The 26,092-nt window shown below is 41.3% G+C and overlaps 1 protein-coding gene across 3 annotated transcripts in view; it reads left to right on the top strand.

Annotated features, from left to right (window-relative positions):
* atp8a1 (ATPase phospholipid transporting 8A1) overlaps positions 1-26,092 on the top strand; it is a 348,145-nt gene that overhangs the window by 42,230 nt on the left and 279,823 nt on the right. For all 3 annotated transcript variants that reach the window (XM_059647441.1, XM_059647433.1, XM_059647431.1), the window contains exons 2-4: positions 16,442-16,556; positions 22,044-22,143; positions 25,990-26,088. In XM_059647441.1, coding sequence (XP_059503424.1) covers positions 16,442-16,556; positions 22,044-22,143; positions 25,990-26,088 — 314 coding nt within the window. The remainder of the gene's footprint in view (positions 1-16,441; positions 16,557-22,043; positions 22,144-25,989; positions 26,089-26,092) is intronic.

Raw genomic sequence — 26,092 nt, 5'->3', positions numbered from 1 at the left:
TCTTTACTCAGAGAGTAGTAAGGGAACGGAACGCTTTGCCTGCAACGGTAGTAGATTCGCCAACTTTAGGTACGTTTAAGTTGTCATTGGATAAGCATATGGACGTACGTGGAATAGTGTTGGTTAGATGGGCTTGAGATCGGTATGACAGGTTGGCACAACATCGAGGGCTGAAGGGCCTGTACTGTGCTGTAATGTTCTATGTTCTGTGTTCTATGAACTAAACCAAATCAGAAGGTCTAATTCTAAGAGGTGCGACTGTCACCTGGTTTAAAGATTTGAGATATCTTTCCCCCTCCCTGATGCGTCATAATGTCTATACTTCAGGCTCTGGTTAGTCTGAGCTAAATCTGTTCAAAATTTATATTTTGAATTCACTCAGGGGACATTGGAGTTGCTGGCTGGCCGGCATTTATTGCCCATCCCTAGTTGCCCTTGAGAAGGAGAGTTGCTTGAACAGCTGCAGTCCATACGTTGTCTGTTGAACCACAATATCCTTAGGAAATGAGTTCCAGCGTATTGACCCAGCCACAATGAACAACCAGCTATATATTCCCACGTCAGGAAGGCAGTGGCTTGGAGGGGATCTTGAGGGTGGTGGTGTTGCCATGTACCTGCTTTCCTTGTCCTTCTGGATGGATGCGGTCATGGGTTTGGAAGGTACTGTCTATGGATCTTTGGTGAATTTCTACGGTGCATCTTTCAGATAAGTTGCAGCAGTGTGTACTAAGTCGGTGGTGGAGGGAGTGGATGCTTATGGATATGGTGCCAACCAAGGCTGCTTTGTTCTGGATGTTATCAAATTTTTTGAGTGTTGTACCCATCCAGGCAACTGGGGGGTATTCCATCTCACTCCTGCCTCATTAACACAGTGTGGAGCTGGATGAACACAGCAGGCCAAGCTGCACCTCGGGAGCACAAAAGCTGACATTTTGGGCCTAGACCCTTCTGCTGAAAAGGGGGTGGGGGGGGGGGGTGGGGAAAGGATTCTGAAATAAATAGGGAGTGAGGGGGAGGTGGACTGAAGATGGACAGAGGAGAAGATAGGTGGAGAGGAGAGTACAGGTGTGGAGGGGATAGGTCAGTCCGGGGAGGATGGACAGGTCAAGGGGGTGGGATGAGGTTAGTAGGTAGGAAACGGAGGTGTGGCTTGAGGTAGGAAGAGGGGATAGGTGAGAGGAAGAACAGGTTAGGCAGGCAGGGACAAGCTGGGCTGGTTTTGGGATGCAGTGGGGGGAGGGGGAGATTTTGAAGCTTGTGAAATCCACATTGAAACCATTGGGCTGCAGGGTTCCCAAGCAGAATATGAGTTGCTGTTCCTGCAATCTTTGGGTGGCATCATTATGGCACTGCAGGAGGCCCAGGATGGACATGTCGTTTAAGGAATGGGAGGGGGAGTTGTTTATTGCGAACCGAGCGTAGATGTTCTGCAAAGGGGTCCCCTAGCCTCCGCTTGGTTTCCCCAATGTAGAGGAAGCCACAACAGGTACAGCGGATGCAGTTCACCACGTTGTGCAGGTGAACATCTGCTTGATGTGGAAAGTCATCTTGGGGCCTGGCATGGGGGGTGAGGGAGGAGGTGTGAGGGCAAGTGTAGCACTTCCTGTAGTTGCAGGGGAAAGTGCTGGGTGTGTGGGGTTGGAGGAGAGTGTGGAGTGGATAAGGGAGTCCCAGAGAGAGTGGTCTCTCCAGAAGGCAGACAAAGGTGGGGATGGAAAAATGTCTTTAGTGGTGGGGTCGCATTGTAGATGGCGGAAGTGTTAGAGGATGATGCGTTGTATACGGAGGTTGGTGGGGTGGTATGTGAGGACTAGGGGGATTCTCTTTTTGGTGGTTATTGCGGGGATGGGGTGTGAGGGATGAGGTGCAGGAGACTGGGTCGAGATGGGCAGGGTTCATCAGTGTAGATGAGGATGGGTCACCGAACCTGAAGTATTAACTCTGATTTTTCTCCAGAAATGTTGCCAGAGCTGCTGAGCTTTTCCAGCAATTTGTTTTTTGTTGGAGATGGTGAACAGGCTTTGTGGGGGGTGGGGGGGCGGGGGGGAGGGCGACAGACAGTGAGTTATTTGCTGCAGTGTTTTTCACATCTGACCTGTTTTGTGTTTGTGTTTATGTGGTGAGTCAAATTTCTGGTCACCGGTAACCCCCAAGGTGATGATAATGGGGTTTTTAGTGATGGTAACACTATTGAATGTTATGGGGAGGTGGTTCGATTGCCTGACATTTGTGAGGCGTGACTGTTATTTATCACCTGTTGGTCCAAACCTGGTTATTGTCCAGATCTTGTTGCATTTGAACAAAGACTGTTTCTGTATCTGAAGAATCACAAATGTTGCTAAAAATTGTACAATAATTGGTGAACATTCCCACTTCCGACCTTATGATGGAGGGAAGGTTGTTGAAGAGGAGTTGGGCCTGGGAGATTACCCTGAGGAACTCCTGCAGAGTTGTTCTGAGATGACTAATCTGCAACATCCATAACCACCTTCTTATTTGCCAGGTATGACTCCACCCAACAAAAGGCTTGCCTCCTTATTCCATAAATTACAATTTTTCTTGGGCCCTTGATGCCATACTCATTTGAACGTGACCTTAATGTCAAGGGTTGTCACTCTTGCCTCAAGTCTGGAGTTCAACACTTTTATCCGTTTTTGAACTAAGGCTATAGTGAAGTCAGGAGCTGAGTGGCTCTGGTGGAACCCAAACTGGATGTCACCTCAGCAGGTTATTGCTGAGCAAGGCAGCTTGATAGCACTGTTTGATGACACCTTCCCCCACTTAGCCAATGATCAAGAATAGACTGGGGCAATAATTGGCTGTGTTGAATTTGTATCAGTGACAATGGGAACTACAGATGCTGGAGAATCCAAGATAATAAAATGAGGCTGGATGAACACAGGCCCAGCAGCATCTCGGAGGCACAAAAGCTGATGTTTCGGGCCTAGACCCTTGGGGTCTAGGCCCAAAAAGTCAGCTTTTGTGCTCCTGAGATGCTGCTGGGCCTGCTGTGTTCATCCAGCCTCACATTTTATTATCTATTATTGTGTTGAATTTGTCCTGCTTTTTGAGTGCAGGACTTACCTGGGTAGTTGCCACATTGTTGGGTAGATGTCAGTGTTATAACTAGACTGGAAGATCTTGGCTAGAGGAGTGACAAGTTCTGGAACACAAATCTTCAGTGCTATTGCTTGAATGTTGCCAGGGCCCACAGACTTTGCAGTACCCAGTGTCTCCAGTCATTTCTTGATATCACGTGGAGTGAAACAAATTGGCTGAGAACTCGTCGTGTTGCTAGTGACCACCAGAAGAGACGGAGACAGATCATCTACTTAGCACTTTTGGTTAAAGATTGTTGCAAATGTGTCAGCCTTGTCTTTTGTACTGAAGTACTGGGCTCTTCCATTATTGAGGTTAAAGATATTTGTGGAGCCACCTCCTCCAGTGAGTTGTTTAGTTGATAACCAACATTCACAACTGGAAGTGAGAGGACTGCAGAGTTTAGATCTGATCCATTGGGTTGAAGAATTACTAGCTCTGAATATCATTTACTGCTTATACTGTTTGACATGTGAGTAGTCCCATTTGGTAACTTTGCGAGGTTGATACGTCATTTTTAGGGAAACCTGATACTGCTGCTGGCATGCCCTCTGTGCTCCCCATTGAAACAGGGTTGATCCCTGGCTTGATGGTAATGGTTGAATGGGGGATATGCCAGGTTGCAGATTGTGCTGGAGTACAGTTCTGCTGTTGATGCTCCATGGCGCCCCATAGATACCCAGTCTTGAGTTGCTAGATCTGTTTTAAGGCCTGTTCCATGTGGCACAGTGACAGTACCACACAACACAATGGAGGAATTTCTCTATTTGAAGGTGAGACTTTGTCTCCACAAGGACTGTGCACTGATTGCTCTTACGTATACTGTCATGGACAGATGCATTTGCATCCGGTAGCTTGGAGAGGATAACGTAGAGTCTGTATTTCCCTCTTAACTCCTTTACCACCTGCTGCAGACCCATCCAGCAGCTACTCCTTTAAGGCCCAATCAACTCGATAAGTAGTGGCTGCTGCTGAGCCACTCTTAGTGGTGACATTGAAATCTCCCACCTAGAGTATGTTTTGTACCCTTCAAGCATTTGCTGCAGATGTGCTTGTCTTTGACCAAACCGACGTCAAGGAGATCCCACATGCTACAGTTGCAGCACATCATTTGTGTTCTCATTAATTATGTTATTATTTTACTCAATTATACATTGCTTTTGTGTTATATTGTATTAAATTTAATACAAGTTGCTTTACTATTTTGAACCTAAGTAATAGAGTACCTTGTAGCTACACACTAAAAACTCACCAAATAACTAACTACTTCTGTAGAGGGGGAAAAAAAATCAATGTCTCAAGGCAGAACAATGACAATTAAACAAAAGCAGAGCACCTTACATTTCCCATCTTCTCCATAGCTCCCTTAATCATCTAACTCCCAACACGCTATTAGTCACACTAAGTTGGCTAGTTTTTCCTGTTTTTATTTTTGTAATCAGCCTGTTCAGAGATGTGTTCCTAAATACCTCTGGAGCAGGTGTGACTTGAATCTGGGTCTCCTGGCTCAGAGGTAGGGACACTACTATTGTTAGACAACCGCACCACCACCCTCCATAGTAAGCTTTCTGTTTCAATTTTATTTTTGAAGAGGGCTCTCCAAAAGGGTAATTCTTAAAAATTATTTCAGACTTACCCAAATTACCTGAGGGGGTTTTATGTGTGTTTGTGTGCGTGTGCAAAATCTTTATTATACCGTCTTTCCACCAGCAGGAAAGTATCCATGTGGCTAATGAAACATTAACAAGCAAAGCCTGCTAAGGGTAACACTATCGTCTAAAAAGCGAGGGGGAATGGTAGCAAGGGAAGGAGGGGACTGAATCAAAATGGAGTTGGACAGTGAAATAAAGCACCCTGTCCCCCATGGTGCCCAAAATGTTTCTGCTAGATACGAGCCAGTTTCTCTTGTAGAGCATATGAGTTTACTGCTACACTACAGAAACAGAAAAGTGAAGAATTTGGGGAAACGAGAAACTTATTTGACAAGAGTTTGAAGCTGCACGGGGAAAACCCCAATAACTTTCAAATCCATTAGCTCACCAGTCAGCCACAAGTACAAGGCTTTATATGTTTCTAACACAAACGGCCTATCTGACCCAGTGTCAGATAGAAGGAACTGACTTCAGCTGCTTAAATTAGCAAACTCAAACTGTTTTTCTAGTGGTCATCTTGTTAAAACTCTTCCTGAAACTGGAAACTTTAGAATTTAAACTGCAGAGTTCAGTTCAACGGTAACTAGTGTTATTTACAAACAAAACTAGAATTGTATAAAAATATTAAAACACTCTTACCCACCATCTGGCAGCATTTGATCCTATTTCCACTATTTTAAAAAATCTTCACATGTCTACAAATAATTCCAGAGATGAGTTAACTTGATAAACCCCTTGCAGGTATGATTTTAGAAAATTGTATTGCACAATTCAGCGCAATGAATTAAATTTGGGATGTTATTCTTAGTATTGTCTACAGTTCTCTATAGAAACATTATGAAGGATATTTTTCATTTAAAGATATATCAGCTATGGTAAAAGAAAAATTAAATAGAAATGACACATCAAATTTTGACAATTTTTCTTTCACTCCACGTAAGTCAACGTGAACAAAATCATTATTAAATCTTTGTTTAGGGTATGCTAGGAATATTTGAACTGAGAGCCAAGTTTTCAGCTTCAGTAGCAAAACTATCTGCTTGAGGAACAAAAGCTATGATTGTGTTTTCAATTCAGAAAGCAACTTCTCTGGAGATATTGTGTTGTAGCTCGCGTTACTGTTCTGATCATTGCCAGTTTCGTCAAGAAAAAGAAACTGAGCTGATACAATGGTAGCGTTGTATTATGCTGCGTTAACGTGAACAGAAAGCAAATATGCCCTTCCATTCTGACAACCGTAATGCCTGTGTGATGTTATTCATTTTCCAGTTGATTGAATCCCCTGTGCAAATTCAGTGCTTTTTTTTTGTTGACTCTTAATCAACATGAACAGCTCTGGACTAAGAATTTTGACAGCAGTCATCATCTCCCTTGTTAGCTGAAAGGGAAAATGACATATAGCGTTCAATATGTAGCGTATGACAAGATATGAATATTTTCTGATAAAACTTTAAAAATCGTTTTTAATTAACCTGTTCAGACATGTCATGATGCACCTCTGAAACTGATGGTGCTTGATCCTGTGTCTCCTGGCTCAGAGGTAGGGATGCTAACACTGTACCCTAAGAACGCAGCATTTTGTTATACTGCAATCTGTTGGTGAGGTGTGTATGAAGTTGATTCAATAATGGCTACCTGCAGTTAACCTTGTTAGGTTTGTTTATGGGGTGTGTATGTTGCTGGCTGAGCTAGTGTTAATTGCACTTAATTAATTGCCCTTAAAAATTGTTGGAAGCTCATGACTTAGGGAGTGGAGAAAAAGCATTTAAAGATGGCAGATTTTCCTCCCCAAAAGTTTAAGTGAAACAAGTTATTTTTTGTGTTAATTAGCAGTGGTTTCACAGTCATGATTGGACACTGTCTTAATTCCTAGTTTATTAACTGAATTTGAATTGCACCTTCTGCACAATGAAATTGAAACTCATTTCCTCAAAGCCATCTTAAGGCCATCAGAACTAAATTTTAATCCAGGGGATGTCGTATAAGAAGGGCAGAAAGAGTGAAAAGCTACGAGTAAAGTCCTAGTAATAGAAAAACAGTAATTTTACAGCATGGCAACCAAACATTTCGCTAGCGTTCCTCAAGTTAATTGTCGCCAATTCATACTTAAAGCATCTTCAATTGTAGAATGTGTTGAAGTATGGTGCATTTCACTTACACATGAAGATTACAATTATGAGGACCACATAATGGCAGATATCGGAAGCCTGAACATCAGCTGCTTCATCTAATGATTTTCCCAAATTCGTAGGGTCAAATATGGCAATGTTTGGTGATGAGCATTGTGCAATCAGCAATGTCCAAATGTAGAAAGATCTGGATGGGGAGAGGCAATGGTTTCAGTATTATCACTGAACTGTAATCTGAGATGAGAGTTTGAACCCCATCATGGGAGATGGTGAATTTTAAATTCATAAAAATTCAGAATTAAGTGTCCAATGTTGACAATAAAACTGTTGTTGATTGTCAGAAGAATCATCTGGTTCACTAATGTCTTTTACGGAAGGAAATCTGCCATCCTTACCTGGTCTGGCTATATTTGACTCCCAATTCACAGCAAAATAGTTGACTGCCCTTTTGATAATTTAGGGTGGGCAATAAATGCTAGACAGTGATTGCCACATCCCACAAATGAATTTTTAAAAATTCCAGGTGTCTGCCACACAGACACCAGGTAATGACCATCTCTAACAAAGGGAAATCTAACCGTTGCCTCTTTTACTAATTCAGTGACATTACAAACAACTGAATTGTCCGCAGTTAACACCCTGAGGTTGCCATCAGCCAGAAATTAAACTGTGTTGTCCATTTAAAAACTGTATCCATCAGATCAGTTTTAGGTTAGGAATCTTGCAGCAAATTCTTCACTTCTTGACTCCCCAAAACATATCCATTTTTAAGACATGAAGCAGGAGTGTGATGGAATACTCCTTGAAGAAAAGATCAGAGTTAATGTTTTGGGTCTGAGGAACGTTCTAACGATTCTGAGGAAGGGTCAGCAGACCGGAAACATTAACTCTGATTTCTTTTCTTCACAGATGCTGCCAAACTTGCTGAGCTTGTGCAGGAACTTCTGCTTTTGTTCCTGATTTACAGCATTGGCGTTTTTTTAAATGGAAAACTCCTTGTCTGGATGAGTGCAGCTCCAGCATTACTCAAAGGTTGACACCTTCCAGGACCAACTGTATGTGCACGTAGATAGAGGACGGGTTCAATGGCTGAATTAGTGATCAGTATGAGTGATTGGTTATCAATTTCATAAACAGTCAGTAGTTAGTGTAAGCTTTAGATCCTCAAATATTTACTATTTAACTGTTAAAACAAGTCTATCAAAACCATATGAAGTTTCTGACTTTAATTTGCAGTTGAGGACTTTCTGTAAGATTCCAGACACAGGTTAATTGCTCATTGGAAGTTTCAACTCCATTGGCAATTTCCAATGGTCCATGTTTTGGAATTTCCCTATTCTCCTGACACACATTGTTCAGCATACATTCAGTCTCTCCCTGTCTAGAGACTTGCAGGATCGGGTAGAACATTTTGGTTTAAAATACAGTTTAAAACAAGTATGCCAACCAACCTGTTAAATTGTCATTGAGGTTGATTCAGTCATTTTATACTGGGAAGTGATATGCTGGTGACATTTCACACAAATATTTTAATGTGGGGTACGCAAATGGTAGATCTAAGCAATTTATTATCTTGCCTTCTCTGGACAGATTTTTTTAAAAAGTTGATTCAGTGATGGATGCCTACTGGGAATTATGTTCATCTTGTCTCAGAGCAGTACTAACGTAAACTAAATTAAATTTTAGTTGAAGGTTTCCATCCATTTTGCGACCACTTAGCAGATTATTCAAAAGCAAGGGAGATCAAAGAATGGGGAGCTTTTCTTTATCTTTTATCTTTTACATTTTAGCAATGTTGTTATCTTGGCCTCACTATGTTCATTTAAAAAAAACCATAACATCAAATTGCTATTATTTGAAACTGGTTAATGTTGTTCTGCCATACCATACAATTAAAATGCTCTCAATTGTAGGTGGATCTAGGCTTCTTGGCTGTCGCTGTGATTTTAAGATTGGAGAATGCTCATATGAAACAAACCTCCAGAAAAATGGAGAGAGATAATGGGAACTGCAGATGCTGGAGAATCTGAGATAACACAGTGTGGAGGTGGATGAACACTGCAGGCCAAGCAGCATCTTAAGAGCTCAAAAGCTGACGCTTCGCGCCTAGACCTTTCATCAGAAAAGGTTTCTGATGAATGGTCTAGGCCCGAAACGTCAGCTTTTGTGCTCTTAAGATGCTGTTTGGCCTGCAGTGTTTATCCACCTCCACACTGTTATCCAGAAAAATGAATATTTATTGTAATTTTAGTGTAGTGTAGCTTAGTACAGCCTTAATAAAGAAAAAAGTAGGTGTGTGTGTGTGGAATTTATTCAAGGCTTTGAACATAATTATTAACAGAATTGTTAAACAGAGCAAAGTGGGCAATGCAGCAGACAGCAAGGGCTGAGTAATAAGGTGTAATGATAGAATTTAGCTGTGACTTAATTATTTTTAGGGAGTGGGTTGGGTCTAAATGGCCCAAAACTTGAAAATTAAATGTATAAAACTGTTAATTGAACCAATAATGCTACTTTGGTAAATAAAACATAGGGGTAGTGGACTGATTCTCTCTCTCTCTTTCCCCTACTTATTTCTTGGTAACTTATTTGCAAAGTACTTTACATTAGGGTTTCGAGCCATAACTGTTACACCATTCTGAAAAGGATAGACTTTCAGACATGGAAAGGAAGACATTCCCATGAAGGAAACAATCGTAATTAAATTAGGCATACGATGACTTTGTGGGGATGTGAATTTTTTTGTGCAAATAATGATTAAGGAGTATATGTTTCAAATGAACAAAATCTATAAATGGAAGTAAGTACTTTGTGAAACAAGGGTAAAACTAGGAAACATTTCTCCTAAGCGACAGACAAATTGAGGTCAAATATCAGTGTCACTCCTAAATGGGCTGCACAGAAATGTAAAAAAATTAGTTGAGTCATTTGTCCCAAAACAAAACTTTGTTTCTCAGATGCAATGAATCACCTGTTTAAGTTGGTTTCCTTCCTTTTTAGAAGATATCATAAAATCTGTTATACAGTCTAATCAGGGTCACGATAAGGTGAACTGCAATTGAAAATGTCACAATTGTAGTTATTTCGAATGGTATGGAGAATGTTGTTCTTTGATAAGTGTAGAGGAGAAGAAAATCATTTTAAATGGGGACAACCTCATCCTCTTTCACGAATCACTAAAAGCCTAGCATCCAAGTTCAGTGAGTGACACCGAAAGCAAATGGAATGTTGGTCCTTACTTCAAAGGGAATGGAGTCTGAAAGTTGATGGAATAATTTACTGTCGTGCATATTTTATCATGAAGTCCAATAGAATACATGAAAAGCTTTCATTTGTCACCATAATCTGGTACTATTCTAATAGGTTAAGGATAAGAGAAAATGAAAAGCTACAGCTTAAGCAAAAAGTCCACTCGCTACAAGTTCTGGAGAAGAGTCATACCAGACCTAAAACATTAACTTTTTACTTCTCTCCACAAATACTGCCAGACTTCCTGAGTTTCGCCGGATTTTCCTTTGTTTTAAATTTTCAGCATCCGACAGTATGGCTTGTTTTTATAAAAGTGGGCAGATTTTGCTTAAAAACTATTCGGCCATAGTTGGAATACTGTGAACAGATTTGGGGCCATTGTCTAAGGGAAGATATACTAGCATTGGTGACAGCCCTGAGATGGCTTACGAAACTGATGCCAGTTATGGATGTGCTGTCTCGTAGGAGGACAATAGTTTGAGCCTGTACTCATTAGGATTTACAAGAATGAGAGGCAACGTTATTGAAACATGCAAGGTTCATAGGGGATTTGACAGACTATATGTGAAAAGGTGTTTCTACTGTGGGGAAGTCTCAGGACAAGTAGAACCACATTTAAGATAGAGATGGGGAGGAATTTATAGAATCACAGAGATGTACAGCATGGAAGCAGAACCTTCAGTCTAATTTGTCCACAAATCCGAAATTAATCCAGTACCACATGCCAGCATTTGCTTTGGAGAGATTACATTCAGTGTTGGAAGGTGGAAAATATCATGCCGAGCAGTGCCAGACGGTAGCCAGTACTGCAGCAGCAATTTAGAGTACAACACTAATTTGTAACATATTACAGCAGCAGAACAATGCTCAGCACAATAGAATGATCAGTGGATTCCAGAGTAGTAATAAGTAATTTGTCATGCTTGCTTTCATTGAGTCATAGAGTTATACAGCATAGAAACAGACCCTTTGGATTGATCAGTGCATTGAGGATAGAACATAGAACATTACAGCACAGTACAGGCCCTTTGGCCCTCTGTTGTGCCGACCTGTCATACCGATCTGAAGCCCATCTAACCTACACTATTCCATGTACGTCCGTATGCTTGTCCAATGATGACTTAAATGTACTTAAAGTTGGCGAATCTACTACTGTTGCAGGCAAAGCGTTCCGTTCCCTTACTACTCTGAGTAAAGAAACTACCTCTGACATCTGTCCTGTATCTTTCAACCCTCAATTTAAAGCTATGCCCACTCATGCTGGCTGTCACCATCCTAGGAAAAAGGCTCTCCCTATCCACCCTATCTAACCCTCTGATTATTTTATATGTTTCAATTAGGTCACCTCTCAACCTTCTCTCTAATGAAAACAGCCTCAAGTCCCTCAGCCTTTCCTCGTAAGACCTTCCCTCCATACAAGGCAACATCCCAGTAAATCTCCTCTGCACCCTTTCCAAAGCTTCCACATCCTCCTTATAATGCGGTGACCAGAACTGTACACAATACTCCAAGTGCGGCCACACCAGAGTTTTGTACAGCCGCAGCATAACCTCTTAGTTCTGGAACTTGATCCCTCTGTTAATAAAAGCTAAAACACTGTATGCCTTCTTAACAGCCCTGTCAACCTGGGTGGCAACTTTCAAGAATCTGTGTACGTGGACACCGAGATCTCTTTGCTCATCTACACTACCAAGAATCTTGCCATTAGACCAGTACTTTGCCTTCTGGTTACTCCTACCAAAGTGCATCACCTCTCACTTGTCTGCATTAAACTCCATTTGCTACTTCTCAGCCCAGCTCTGCAGCTTATCTGTGTCTCTCTGCAACCTTCGGCATCCTTCGTCACTATCCACAAATCCACCGACCTTAGTGTCGTCTGCAAATTTACGAACCCATCCTTCCATGCCCTCATCCAGGTCATTTATAAAAATGACAAACAGCAGTGGACCCAACACCGACCCTTGCGGTACACCACTAGTAACTGGTCTCCAGGATGAACATTTCCCATCAACTACCACCCTCTGTCTTCTTTCAGCAAGCCAGCCAATTTCCGATCCAAACTGCTATATCTCCCACAATCCCATTCCTCCGCATTTTGTACAGTAGCCTACTGTGGTGAACCTTATTGAACGCCTTGCTGAAATCCATATACACCACATCAACCGGTTTACACTCATATATCTGTTTGGTCACCTTCTCAAAGAACTCAATAAGGTTTGTGAGGCACGACCTACCCTTCACAAAACCGTGCTGACTATTCCTAATCAATTTATTCTTTTCTAGATGATTATAAATCCTATCTCTTAAAACCTTTTCCAACACTTTACCAACAACCGAGGTAAGGCTCACTGGTCGATAATTACCAGGGTTGTCTCTACTCCCCTTCTTGAACAGGGGAACCACATTTGCTATCCTCTGTCTGCAGGAATAGTGCCAGACGACTAATGACGAGTTAAAGATCAATGCCAAAGGCTCGGCAATCTCCTCCCTGGCTTCCCAGAGGATCCTAGGATAAATCCCATTCGGCCCAGGGGACTTATCTATCTTCACCCTCTGTAGGATTTCTAATACCTCTTCCTTGTGAACCTCAATCCCACCTAGTCTAGTAGCCTGTATCTCAGTATTCTCCTCGACAACATTGTCGTTTTCTAGAGTGAATACTGTTGAAAAATATTCATTTAGTGCTTCCCCTATCTCCTCTGACTCCACACACAACTTACCACTACTATCCTTGATTGGGCCTAATCTTACTTTTGTCATTCTTTTATTCTTTATATACCTATAGAAAGCCTTAGAGTTTACGCTGATGCTATCTGCCAACAACTTCTCATGTCTTCTCCTGGCTCTTCTGAGCTCTCTCTTTAGGTCTTTCCTGGCTACCTCGTAGCCCTCAAGTGCCCTAACTGAGCCTTCACATCTCATCCTACCATAAGCCGCCTTCTTCCTCTTGACCAGAGATTCCACCTCCTTCGTAAACCACGGCTCCCGCACTCTACAGCTTCCTCCCTGCCTGACAGGTACATATTTATCTAGGACACACAGGAACTTTTCCTTAAATAAGCTCCACATTTCTAATGTGCCCATCCCCTGCAGTTTCCTTCCCCATCCTATGCTCCCTAAATCTTGCCTAATCTCATCGTAATTGCCTTTCCCCCAGCTATAACTCTTGCCCAGTGGTGTACACCTATCCCTTTCCATCACTAAAGTAATCATAACAGAATTGTGATTGCTGTCACCAAAGTATAGGAGTTGATTCAACACGGGGCCATGTTTAGCACAGAATTTCTTTTTCTGAAGGTAATGAATCTGTGGAAATCTTCACCACAAAGGGCTGTTCAGCCCGGGTCATTACGTATATTCGAGCCTGAGGTAGTCTGATTTTTAATTAGCTGGGGAAGCCAGCGCGGTTATAGAGGAAAAGATAGTGAAGTGGAGTTAAGAAGTACCATATCATTCCTGATCTCATTGAATGGAGGAACAGATCCAATGGGCCGAATGGCCTATTTCTGCTCCTTTATCTTATGGTCCTTCGGTTCAGCATACAATTCAAGACCCAGCTTGTTTGAAGACCAATAGGAACTGGTGTAATCCATCTTAAAAACATATCTGCTTGGCTGTTGTGCACTGAGTGAAATTATACATTTACTTTTCTGCTTTTCATTGTGGTTTTTCTCAATAGGAACAATCACTTTGTTTCTGTTTCAGTTTTGAGCCCTGGTATGCATAATTGTATGTTTTACTTTGAAACAAATATGCATCTTAAGGCACAAGTAACATCTGGTTTAACAAAATGTGAGGCTGGATGAACACAGCAGGCCAAGCAGCATCTCAGGAGCACAAAAGCTGACGTTTCGGGCCTAGACGGTCTAGGCCCGAAACGTCAGCTTTTGTGCTCCTGAGATGCTGCTTGGCCTGCTGTGTTCATCCAGCCTCACATTTTATTATCTTGGAATCTCCAGCATCTGCAGTTCCCATTATCTCTGGTTTAACAAAATTCACTTTAAAATATATTTAGTGTATCTTGCATTAATCATGATGCTTGCTCTAATACACGTATTTATCGGTATAATTTTAAATCTAGATATTTCTTCCCATTTAGAACTGCATGCTGCTCAGTTAACACTAACTTTCAGCTTTTGATTTTCACAAACACATACAATTGACGTCTTTTTGAGACTAAGTAGTCAAATTAGAAGCATGAGAAATAAATTGCCAGAAATGATTGCTTTTCTGGCAGTTGGGTCTGTGATCAAAAATATCAGGAATATTAAATGATTGGAAATTAAAGTTCACGCTTAATGGCTTACTGATTTTTAAAAAAAAAAGAATTAAAATACCACAAATGCCACAATGATGGGTAAGAAAAACAGAAACAAAAACAGAAATTGCTGGACAATGTCAGCAGGTCTGCCAGCATCTGTGGAGAGAAGTCAAAGATAACATTTTGGTTCCAGTGACCCTCCTTCAGAACTAATGGTAGCTAGAAAAAAGGTTGTTTCTTGTTCAGAAGATAGAGTGGTTGGAGAGGATAAGGAGTAAACACAAGGTGGTGGTGGAGCCTGAAGAGAGAAATTGGACAGACAGCAGTGTGGATAACAATTAACTGACAAGAGTGAATAGCTACTAATGAGGGCGATTTAGAAATGTTGCTATCAGACACATGCCCCTGCCCTTCCTTGTCAGCCTTCCGCAAAGACATTTCCTCTGGGACACCCTGGTCCACTCCTCCTTCACTCCCAACACCCTCCCACCTCCCCCCCCCCCCCCCCCCACCCCCAAACCCCCAACACCCTCCCACCCCCCCCCACCCCCAAACCCCCAACCCCCATGACATCTACACCTGCAATTGCAGAAACTGTAACACATGCCCATTTACTTCCTCCCTCCTCAGTGTCCCAGGGCCCAAACACACCTTCCAAGTGAAGCGCTTCACACCATCTAGTCTACTGCATTTGCTGCTCACAATGTGGTCTCCTTTACACAGGGGAAACAAAGCATAGACTGGGTGATCGCTTCACAGAACGCTTACATTCTGCCTGCAAAAAAAGACCTTGAGCTTCTCGTTGCCTGTCTGTTGAACACACCACATTCTCAGGCTTGCTGCAGTTCTCCAGTAAAGCTCAATGCAAGCTGGAAGAACAGCACCTCATTTTCACCTGGGAACTCTACAGCTCTCTGACTCACTATTGAGTTCAGTAATTTTAGGGCATGAGGCACCTTCTGCCATGTCTTTACACCAAGCCCCTGCACCAGGCCTTGTTATCACATAGTCTACTATTACCCACAACCCATTATTAGCCACAAATTAGACCCCATTAGTAGCTATTCATTCTCCTAGGCTAATTGCTATTCACTCCTTTGTGTGTCCAACTGTTCTTCTCTATCCTTGGGCTGGATTTCTGCAAATCATTTACTCCTTAGCCCCTCCCCCACCCTATCTTCTGCATGGGAAAAGCACTTTTTCCTAGCAACCATCAGTTCTGAGTGTGTGTTTCTGGACCCAAAATGTTAACTCTGCTTTCTCTCCACAGATGCTGCCAGTCCTGCTGAGCATTTCCAATAATTCTATTTATGTTTCTGATTTCCAGCACCGCTGGTTCTGTTTTTTTAAGGAAAACCAGATTTTGGGAATACCCAGCTGGACTGGTGTCTATGGGAGAAATAGTTGACATGTCAAATTTATGACCCTTCATGATGAGCATAGTCTATCCAAATCTGTATCAAAACGAGTATCTAGGTAATAAAATTTTTAAGAATGTTATGAAAATCAGGTGTGAAAAGCTGTTCGACTTAAGAACCTGCATCAAGAGTGCCATGTTGAATTTTCCTTTGTACCATGAACCACTTTTTGAGAATGATGACTTAGTTCTCTATCACCTACGCTCCTTCCATGTGTCTCCATCTGAATTGATTCAGTTTCTTTTTTGTTTTGATACTGCTAATTAACACCAAATTAGCTTCATCTTTGAATTTGTTCCACATGTCCAATGTCCTGAAGGAAACTACATTTATTGAACCTCTAGCCATTCTCATGGCATGCAAATTCTGTATTTGTGTCATCGAATCTTCCATTTGTTTTTAAAATACAGAACATATTACTTCTTGCATCTTGTTTATGCCTAAGGACAAAATTGATCATCCTAGGTTAAAAGATTTTAAAAGAACACAAATTTGCAGTATACATGCTGAAACTTATTGGAAAAGTTTGCACTTAGAAAAGTGGTTTTACCCAATTAATGCACTTTGAGTTGTTACGATCAACTTCCTTTCCTCCTCTTCCTTCATTTAAACCTGATTTTGTTCTTTTGCTAGGTTATGAGAAAACTGAGGATGCCTCAGAAAAAACTTCACTGGCTGATCAAGAGGACATGAGAATAATATTCATTAACAGACCTCAACTAATAAAATTTTGTAGCAATCATGTCAGGTAAGAATAATCTTAATTAAATTTTTGTTGAATGTCTGTGACTTTTTGATTTTTTTTTCCCCTCTCGATTGCTTCTGTGCATTCATTTGGCCTTCATGTGTTATATTATGTGAAATGTCATATTGATTGCGTTATCCCATTTAGGGAAAGATTTCCATGTCCACAGTTAGCTACTAATGTTGTTTATAAATAACAATTAGTACAAGTGAAAACGTATGTATTTTGCACAAGATAATGATGGTCTACGTATGAGTTGAAACATAACGCAATGTTGAAAATACGTTTTAATGCCTTTTCTTTCTCTTTGAGAAGTGGAACACTAAAATTGGGAATTTCTGTGTGGACACTTCACTTGTCTGTAATAACTTTGTGATACAGTTCCGGGAAAATGGCACAAACACCAGCACCATATTTTTGGGCATGAGAGTCGCCACAGAGATCTCCCAAAGTTTTTAATAATTGATCAATTGATAATGTAGAAGAGGAAATTATTGAGGGAGAAAATGGATGCATGAGAATTTTTTTTAAGGAAATTATGGTGGAGATAGTTTCTATCTGACCAGTAGTAGGACTAGGCAATTAGTCCCACTCCCCCTTAAAGGCTGTCTGTGTTTCTGCTATTACTATCTTTTTATTATATATAGCTTTTCACCATTTAGAAAGCCCTCCATACATTTAGCGCTCTGTTGGAACACCGTCACACTTGTAACTGTGAAAAACAGATTTTAGAACATCTGTTTAATTTATCCATTTAATTTATCTATTACATTTTGATGTTAAATATTTTAATCTGTGCCGCTTAAGATGCTATCTTGTGTCACTTGTAATATATAATTGTCTACCCCAACATCCATGGTATTCAAAAATACCCTGAATATTTAAGGCTACAGCACAGACTCTTTTAGCACACCACTCATCGCATTCTGCCAATTGAAGTATTTGCCCAAGTAAGTAATCTAACCAGGTTAGGAGTTTGTCTTGCATTCCTTAAGCTTAAACAATAGCTACCAATCTCTTATTAGGACTTTTGTTTGAAATTCCAGAAAGCATTGAATCAGTAAGATCTATAGATGTGCCCTTGTGCAAAGGGAGGCAGGGGTATAATGATAATCTCATTGGGCTAGCAATAAGGACCCTACTTTTTGGGGGAAAAACAAAGGTTTGAATCCCACTGTGACAGATGGTCAAGTTTTGAATTCAGTGAAATCTAGATGAAAGAGCTGGCCTAATTACAGCAAGGGCAGTTGAAATGTGGGAACACCACCACCTGCAAATTCTGCTCCATGCCCCATGCCATCCTGACTTAGAGCTATATTGGTTTCGCTCAATCAAAGTCCTGGAATTCCTTCCTTAACAGCATTGTCTTCACCAAATTGTATGCAACAGTTCAAGAAAGCAGCTCACTATCATGTAGAGTACCTAAGAATAGACAATAAATTTTGGCCTCACCAGCAAGGCCCAAAAGCCCTAGTTTGCCCCGCTTCCATTTCATATAGTGACATGCAATTTTCCAATCTAAAGTAATAGTCCTGAGCAGAGAGAATTTTGGAAGGCAATGAGGTTAGGTCAAGAATTGGAAGTATTCACACCTATTTCTACTAAATTGAAAACAATCTGGACCTGGGGATTTCACTCTTTGCCATTTATTCCTTCATTACTTTATCTGCTTAAAATTACTTTGATCAGTTCCTGCCTCATTCATTATTATTTCCCTTGGAAGGTCTGACAAGTGAAACTTTCTCCTATTGTAATTATTGGTGCAATGTAATTCTATATGTTTGTCATTTCTTTTCTTAAATTTACAGTCCCACTTATCAATTTGTAGGGATCCCATATTATTTCTGACCATTTCCTTTTCACGGTGCAATTTTAAAGGAAGAAACTGCTAATAATACTGGTCATGGTTTGTTACTTCGCCACAAGACAGCTTAGATGAGTTCAAGGTGGCTTTTAATCTTTTTAGGCTACTGAGAGAAGAGCAATAAATGCAGACCTTATCTATGTTGATATTATTTAGCAGTAATTTTTTACAAATTGAGAAACCACAATATCATTAATACTGGATTTGGGAAACTTGCAATGCTAATTATAGGTTAGCCATTTTTGATATGCAACAAGACTAAAATTGTTCTTGGGATTAATCGTGTCCACAAGTAGTTATGGTAATAATAATTTAATTCAAAACTAGGTGGAGAAGTATCTATTTCACTGCCTCGTCTGGGAGGGAAGAAGCTTAGCAGTACAGCTAGGCTACTTCATTTTTAATTCATTCTAGGCTGTGAGCATCATTTACTGCTTATGACTTTGACTCCATGACAGTGAAGAATTGACAGTATAGTTCAAGTTGGCATGGTGTGGGGCTTGTAGGTGGCAGTGTTCTCATGCACGTGCAACTTTGTTCATTTAGATAGTAGAGCTTGCAGGCGTGGAAGTTTAGTTGTTGCAGTGTATCTTGTAAATGGTACACAGTACAACCACCATGCATCTGTGGTGAATATTGAAAGTTTTAAATCAGATGCCAATCAAACTGGCTGCTCTGTACTAAGCTGTGTCAACTTTTTTTTGTGTTTTTGGAATTACACTTATCCAAGCAAATGGCAAGTATTCCATCAAACAACTCGAAGACGATAGACAGGCTTTGAGGTGCCATGGAAGGATTAGTTGCAGCAGAATTTCTGCCTTCCTACCTGCTCTTATAGCTCCTGTATTTACCTGACTCAAAAAAAGTGGTATTTACACTGATGACGAGGGATAGGCAGGAGAAGGAATGGGCAGATAGGTTAAGACTGAGAGCACAGTGGCAGAAAGAAATTTGGTTTCGCTCAATCAAAGTCCTGGAATTCCTTCCTTAACAGCATTGTCTTCACCAAATTGTATGCAACAGTTCAAGAAAGCAGCTCACTATCATGTAGAGTACCTAAGAATAGACAATAAATTTTGGCCTCACCAGCAAGGCCCAAAAGCCCTAGTTTGCCCCACTTCCATTTCATATAGTGACATGCAATTTTCCAATCTAAAGTAATAGTCCTGAGCAGAGAGAATTTTGGAAGGCAATGAGGTTAGGTCAAGACAAAGGCATTGTTAATAGCTTTCCCCTTCCCTGAATCACTGAGGACAATGAGGAGGTGAAAATGGAATGTCTGGGTTGAAAGCAGTCCATGTGATGACAAGGCCTGGAGTGTGGGGTGGATAAAGGACACAAAAGGAGGGGTTGAGGCCCTAAAATTATTGAACTCGATATTGAGTCCTGAAGGCTGCGTTGTCCCCAAACAGAAAATGAGGTGCTGAGCTTTGCTGGAGCACTGCCCAGTGTAGAGGAAACCATATTGTGGGTGGTGCAGTGGCTCATTTGCTGGCACTGTTGCCTCAAGCACCAGGGAGCTGGGTTCAATTCCATCTCACATGACTGTCTGTATGGAGTTTGCACATCATCTCCATGTCTGTGTGGTTTTGCTCCATGTTCTCCGATTTCCTCCCACAGGTGGAAGATAGATATGCACGTTAGGTGAATTGGCCATGCTAAATTGCCAAGTGTTGTAGATACTTCAATATTGTCTTTCGCACGATAGTGCTGGGTTCCCTCATTAATGAGAACGGGGATATTTGGGAGCCATTCTCTCCATTGAGTCATTTAGTTGACCACCATCTTTCATGACTGCCTATACAGGATTGTAAGAACTTTGATCTGACCAGTTCATCATGAAACATGTCTTACCACCTTTAATCTAATATCACTGGTTTGAATTTGGAACCCAATCAGATCCAAAGATGATGACTATCTGGCAGAAAGCTCAGGATGAAATGTTCTGCCTGTTGTAATATTGTCTAATTTCAGCTATAATTGATGTATGTGGATTTCAGCAAGGCGTTCGATAAGGTTCCCCACAGTAGGCTATTGTACAAAATGCAGAGGAATGGAATTGTGGGAGATATAGCAGTTTGGATTGGAAATTGGCTGGCTTGCTGAAAAAAGACAGAGGGTGGTAGTTGATGGGAAATGTTCATCCTGGAGACCAGTTACTAGTGGTGTACTGCAAGGGCCGGTGTTGGGCCCACTGCTGTTTGTCATTTTTATAAATGACCTGGATGAGGGCGTAGAAGGATGGGTTCATAAATTTGCAGACGACACTAAGGTCGGTGGAGTTGTGGATAGTGACAAAGGATGCTGTAGGTTGCAGAGAGACATAGATAAGCTGCAGAGCTGGGCAGAGAGGTGGTAAATGGAGTTTAATGCAGACAAGTGTGAGGTGATGCACTTTGGTAGGAGTGACCGGAAGGCAAAGTACTGGCCTAATGGTAAGATTCTTAGTAGCGTAGATGAGCAGAGAGATCTCGGTGTCCGTGTACACAGGTCCTTGAAAGTTGCCATCCAGGTTGACAGGGCTGTTAAGAAGGCATAGTGTTTTAGCTTTTATTAATAGAGGGATCAAGTTCCGGAACCAAGAGGTTATGCTGCAGCTGGACAAAACTCTGGTGCGGCCGCACTTGAAGTATTGCGTACGGTCCTGGTCACCGCATTATAAGAAGGATGTGGAAGCTTTGGAAAGGGTGCAGAGGAGATTTACTAGGATGTTGCCTGGTATGGAGGGAAGGTCTTACGAGGAAAGGCTGAGGGACTTGAGGCTGTTTTCATTCGAGAGAAGAAGGTTGAGAGGTGACCTAATTGAGACATGTAAAATAATCAGAGGGTTAGATAGGGTGGATAGGGAGAGCCTTTTTTCCTAGGATGGTGACAGCGAGCACGAGTGGGCATAGCTTTAAATTGAGGGTTGAAAGATATAGGACAGATGTCAGAGGTAGTTTCTTTACTCAGAGTAGTAAGGGAATGGAACGCTTTGCCTGCAACGGTAGTAGATTCGCCAACTTGAGGTACATTTAAGTCGTCATTCGATAAGCATATGGACGTACATCGAGGGCTAAAGGGCCTGTACTGTGCTGTAACGTTCTATAATAATTGTGAAGTAGCAGCAGTCTGTTTACAGTACCAACTTGTTGCTCAAATAATTGTGTGAACTATGGATGAGAACAATTTGAATTTAATGTATTCAGGTACATACTGCATAATGAAGTTGTACAAAATATTCCATAGAGCAGGTGCAGTTAATGAATTATTAAAATAGCTAGGATTAGTGCACTGTATTTTATGACTCATCAGATTTTGACCTGAAGCTTGACTATTATTGACTGAAGTGACTTGTGGATTAATTCAATAATACTCCCATTGAAAATAACTGTGAAATAACATTTGCTCATTCTTTATTCTCTTGTAGCTCATATATTTACATATTCTCTCAAACAAATAAATGATTTCACAATTGGTGTGTTCAGTTGTGTCTGTATGCAAATAAAGCTTATGATGCAAACGCTCCCCTGTAAATGTATGTGTACATATATGTAGGGAGATGTATATCACACACACTTGATTGTATTTACTAGATATTGGCATAAAATCTGTGAACTTTTTTGTTCTGTCTTGTTTCATTTTAGCACTGCAAAATACAATCCACTTACATTCTTACCAAGATTCCTATATTCTCAGTTCAGGAGAGCAGCCAACTCATTCTTCCTTTTCATAGCCCTTCTCCAGGTAAGCTTGCATAATGATCATGCATAACTCATAAATATTTTTGCCATTTTAGATTTGAAGAAAAATATATTTTTCAGTCAAATGTTTTAGACAAAATCCTCCCTCTTTGTCTTCCCCTTTGCTTCTAAAAACTTAGATTGTAGCAAAGGTGGTCTCCTGATTTGTAATTTTGTTGACTGGATTTAGTAAGACTTGTATTATATTACTATGCTTTTTCAGAACAGACGTGCCTTTTTCCTCCTTTTCCCCTGAATTCTTCTAATAAGTAGAGTGCAACTAATTCATGAGAATAACAGACAGCCAAATGACTTGCATTTGTTTTAGGCTTTTGTGCTTAAGCGCTTAAGCACTTCAACTACCAGATGACAAGAATGTATAAAAATAAAGAATTTATATAGTTGTTCATAACACTATATAGATCCAGCATGTGCAAGATGTATATCATTTAGAGTAACACTGATAAGTTAAAGAAACAGACAAAAGAAAGGCTGATGTGCTTCAATACATATAAATATAAGTTAATTGAGATTGGAAGAGTAATCATTTATCCAATGAATTGATGTTGTCAGCAAGTATTGCTACATATCACTCTGACCAGAAGCTAGTGGGGGTTATGACCTATCCAAGATATCTTTCAGAATTTTTTGTCTGCAATGTGGAAATCCATCAAAATGCCTGTTTAATTTGTCTACACAGTAACTTGCTTTCTGAAGGTAATTTTAATGGAAATGAAATCCTCAACATGTGTTGAGGAGCTAAAGAAATAGCGTTTCTTTCTCTGTCGTAACGTTTCAAAGACGGTGGCAGTTGCAAAATTCATACTTTATTAATATATAACAGAAATAGCAAGCTAATACATCAGTAAAGTGAAATTCCACCAACACTCAGATGCAACTTGTAGTCTTACAATTTAGATTTTACTCCCCAATATTGAATATTTAAAAATAGCATTAATAATGTGTTTTGATGACATCAAGTGTGCGACACAAATTCGTAAGCTGAGCTTAAAAATATATGAACTTTAAAACACATTATTAAATTTTTAAATAAATACACTTATTCTCCTCCTGTTTCCTGGACAGGTGCCTCCTATATGGTAATAAAATGTGAGGCTGGATGAACACAGCAGGCCAAGCAGCATCTCAGGAGCACAAAAGCTGACGTTTCGGGCCTAGACCCTTCATCAGAGAGGGGGATGGGGTGAGGGAACTGGAATAAATAGGGAGAGAGGGGGAGGCGGACCGAAGATGGAGAGTAAAGAAGATAGGTGGAGAGAGTATAGGTGGGGAGGTAGGGAGGGGATAGGTCAGTCCAGGGAAGACGGACAGGTCAAGGAGGTGGGATGAGGTTAGTAAGTAGATGGGGGTGCGGCTTGGGGTGGGAGGAAGGGATGGGTGAGAGGAAGAACCGGTTAGGGAGGCAGAGACAGGTTGGACTGGTTTTGGGATGCAGTGGGTGGGGGGGAAGAGCTGGGCTGGTTGTGTGGTGCAGTGGGGGGAGGGGACGAACTGGGCTGGTTGAGGGATGCAGTAGGGGAAGGGGAGATTTTGAAACTGGTGAAGTCCACATTGATACCATATGGCTGCAGGGTTCCCAGGCGGAATATGAGTTGCTGTTCCTGCAACCTTCGGGTGGCATCATTGTGGCAGTGCAGGAGGCCCATGATGGACATGTCATCTAGAGAATGGGAGGGGGAGTGGAAATGGTTTGCGACTGGGAGGTGCAGTTGTTTGTTGCGAACTGAGCGGAGGTGTTCTGCAAAGCGGTCCCCTATATGGTATTTGGGTTCTGTAAGTGTATACTAGGCTAACACTCCAGTTTAGCACTAATAAAGAGGCAAATTATCAGAGGTGTCATCTTTTGGACAAGGTGTTAACCAACACTTGCATCTGTCCTTCAGTTAGACATGAAAGATTCACTGCAACTGTTCAAAGGTGAGCAGTGGTGTGCTTCCATTCTGGTACAACTATAAATAAGTTATACGTGGTTCGTGAGGCCCCGCTGCTTCAAATTATTTGAAAATTCCTTCTTTTCCTGGAAAGCTAGGTGATATCATGAGTGGCTCCCTTTGTTGGGGTACAGAGCCCTGTTTAATTTGTCCATGTCATCTAGTTCTCTTTTTTTTAAAAAAAGAAATCAATACAACCTTCCTTTCTCTCAAATCCAGTTCCTTTGTTGCCTTAAGTACTTGAGCATGTGTTTGCCTGTGAAAAATCCATGCTCACCTCTCTCTCCAATTTCCATTTGTGAACCCCCCCCCTCCAAAATTAGGTTTCCAACCTGTCAAAGCACTGAAATGGCCCTTTTCATGGTTCCCAATGACATAATTGCTGTACTCTGCCTTCTTGTCCTTCCTACTCCATGTTCAGTCTTTGTTGCAGTTGAGTACCCCCTCCTCCTCCTATGCTTGTCCAAAAGTGTCAGCTGAGTAGAGTTGCTGTTACGTGGTTCCATCATTTTGCCCGGTATTCCGAGGATTGGCGAGCTCAGGAAGATGCCATTCCAGCCCCTTTTTTTGTGAAATAGGGAGATTCATTCTATTGAGAGGAAATTCTGATCAACACCCCTTCAAAAATGGGGAGCGAAGTTGCTATTTTGACAGCTCTTTGGTAATGCAGAACTGTCAGAGGAAGGAAAACCATGTCTGTTTTCATAGTCTGAAATTTAAAGGTGTAGACAGCTGCTTTGACACTTTCTCTCAAAAAGGTAAATAGGTAGGTAGTTGTGATATTCGAGTTCTTGGAGGCTAGGGTGGTGGGTGAGTGCCAAGATGCCTGTTAAGTTGAATGCCAACTGGATATGGGATACGGGGGTATTATGCTATGGGACCATGTGGGGAGGATACCAGTTGGAAGGGTAGTTGAGTACCAGTTAGATAGGGTCAAAGAGACAATTTTAAGTGATGCAGTTTTTAAGCTGGGTGAGAGACATTAGGCTCAGTGGAACAATGCTTGTGCTTGCACGTGGCCGTATCCATCCGGTCCAGGCAGAATGGAATGGATTGGGGTTTCGACTCCACCTCCAATTGTCAACATTTTAGGTTCACTTCTGAAGCAGAACAGGGTTCTCCGGTCCAGGTGGTTTGGAAAGAGGATGGGTGTGTAATCGGTCTGGGGAGGTGTAGTTGGGGCGGGAGGTGGGGGATAGAGTGGTGAAGTGAAAACAAGAAGTCTGTTAAACTGTTACTCCGGAGTTGCAATGTGTACGTAATAATTTACCTTCACCAGAGTAAATATGTTACTTGATTTTGTTGGAACTTTCTGAAATCTCCCAATTTAAATGGAAACTTTTGGGGAGTTCCAAATATGGAGGAATTGCCAGAAGAAACCTTCAATTTCCCAGACGATTTCTTTGAAGTTCGCTATGATGGGAATTCTGCAGAGGCTCTATGAACAGTTCCAGATGAACAATGACTGTCTGTCTGGCCATCGGAAAATCTGGGCCCCAGTATCTATCTAGAACTTACTGCCATTGCACCAACCCGCTGTTCAGCCGTCACCACCCCCCCCCCCCCCCCCCACCCCCACCCATGCATCATTACCTCTGGTTGTCACCACAGATCTCTCCTTTCTCAATCTATACTTTTTCTAAATGCTGTTGCTTGCTGACATTATTCGAAAACACAAGGTCTGATTTTGTGTATGGATTGACAGTGCCCAGCTCTGATCTGACCACCCTTGATGCCTCTACTGTTGCCTGATTTCTGAAGCCAATCTCTGAATATAAATTTAACCAAATATTCAAGCCGAGGGTTTTGTAACATTGTGTGTACGTATAAAAACAATTGTAACATTCAGCAGGATGGTATTTTGTATATTTACATCCTATTTTCCTTTTTTTGTTTAGCAAATCCCTGATGTTTCTCCTACTGGCCGTTACACAACATTGGTCCCACTGTTGTTTATTCTTCTTGTGGCTGCCATTAAAGAAATCATAGAGGATATTGTAA

This window comes from Stegostoma tigrinum, chromosome 1 (assembly GCF_030684315.1).
Source record: "Stegostoma tigrinum isolate sSteTig4 chromosome 1, sSteTig4.hap1, whole genome shotgun sequence".
Taxonomy (NCBI): Eukaryota; Metazoa; Chordata; class Chondrichthyes; order Orectolobiformes; family Stegostomatidae; genus Stegostoma; species Stegostoma tigrinum.
This window is presented reverse-complemented; position numbering and strand designations above follow the sequence as displayed.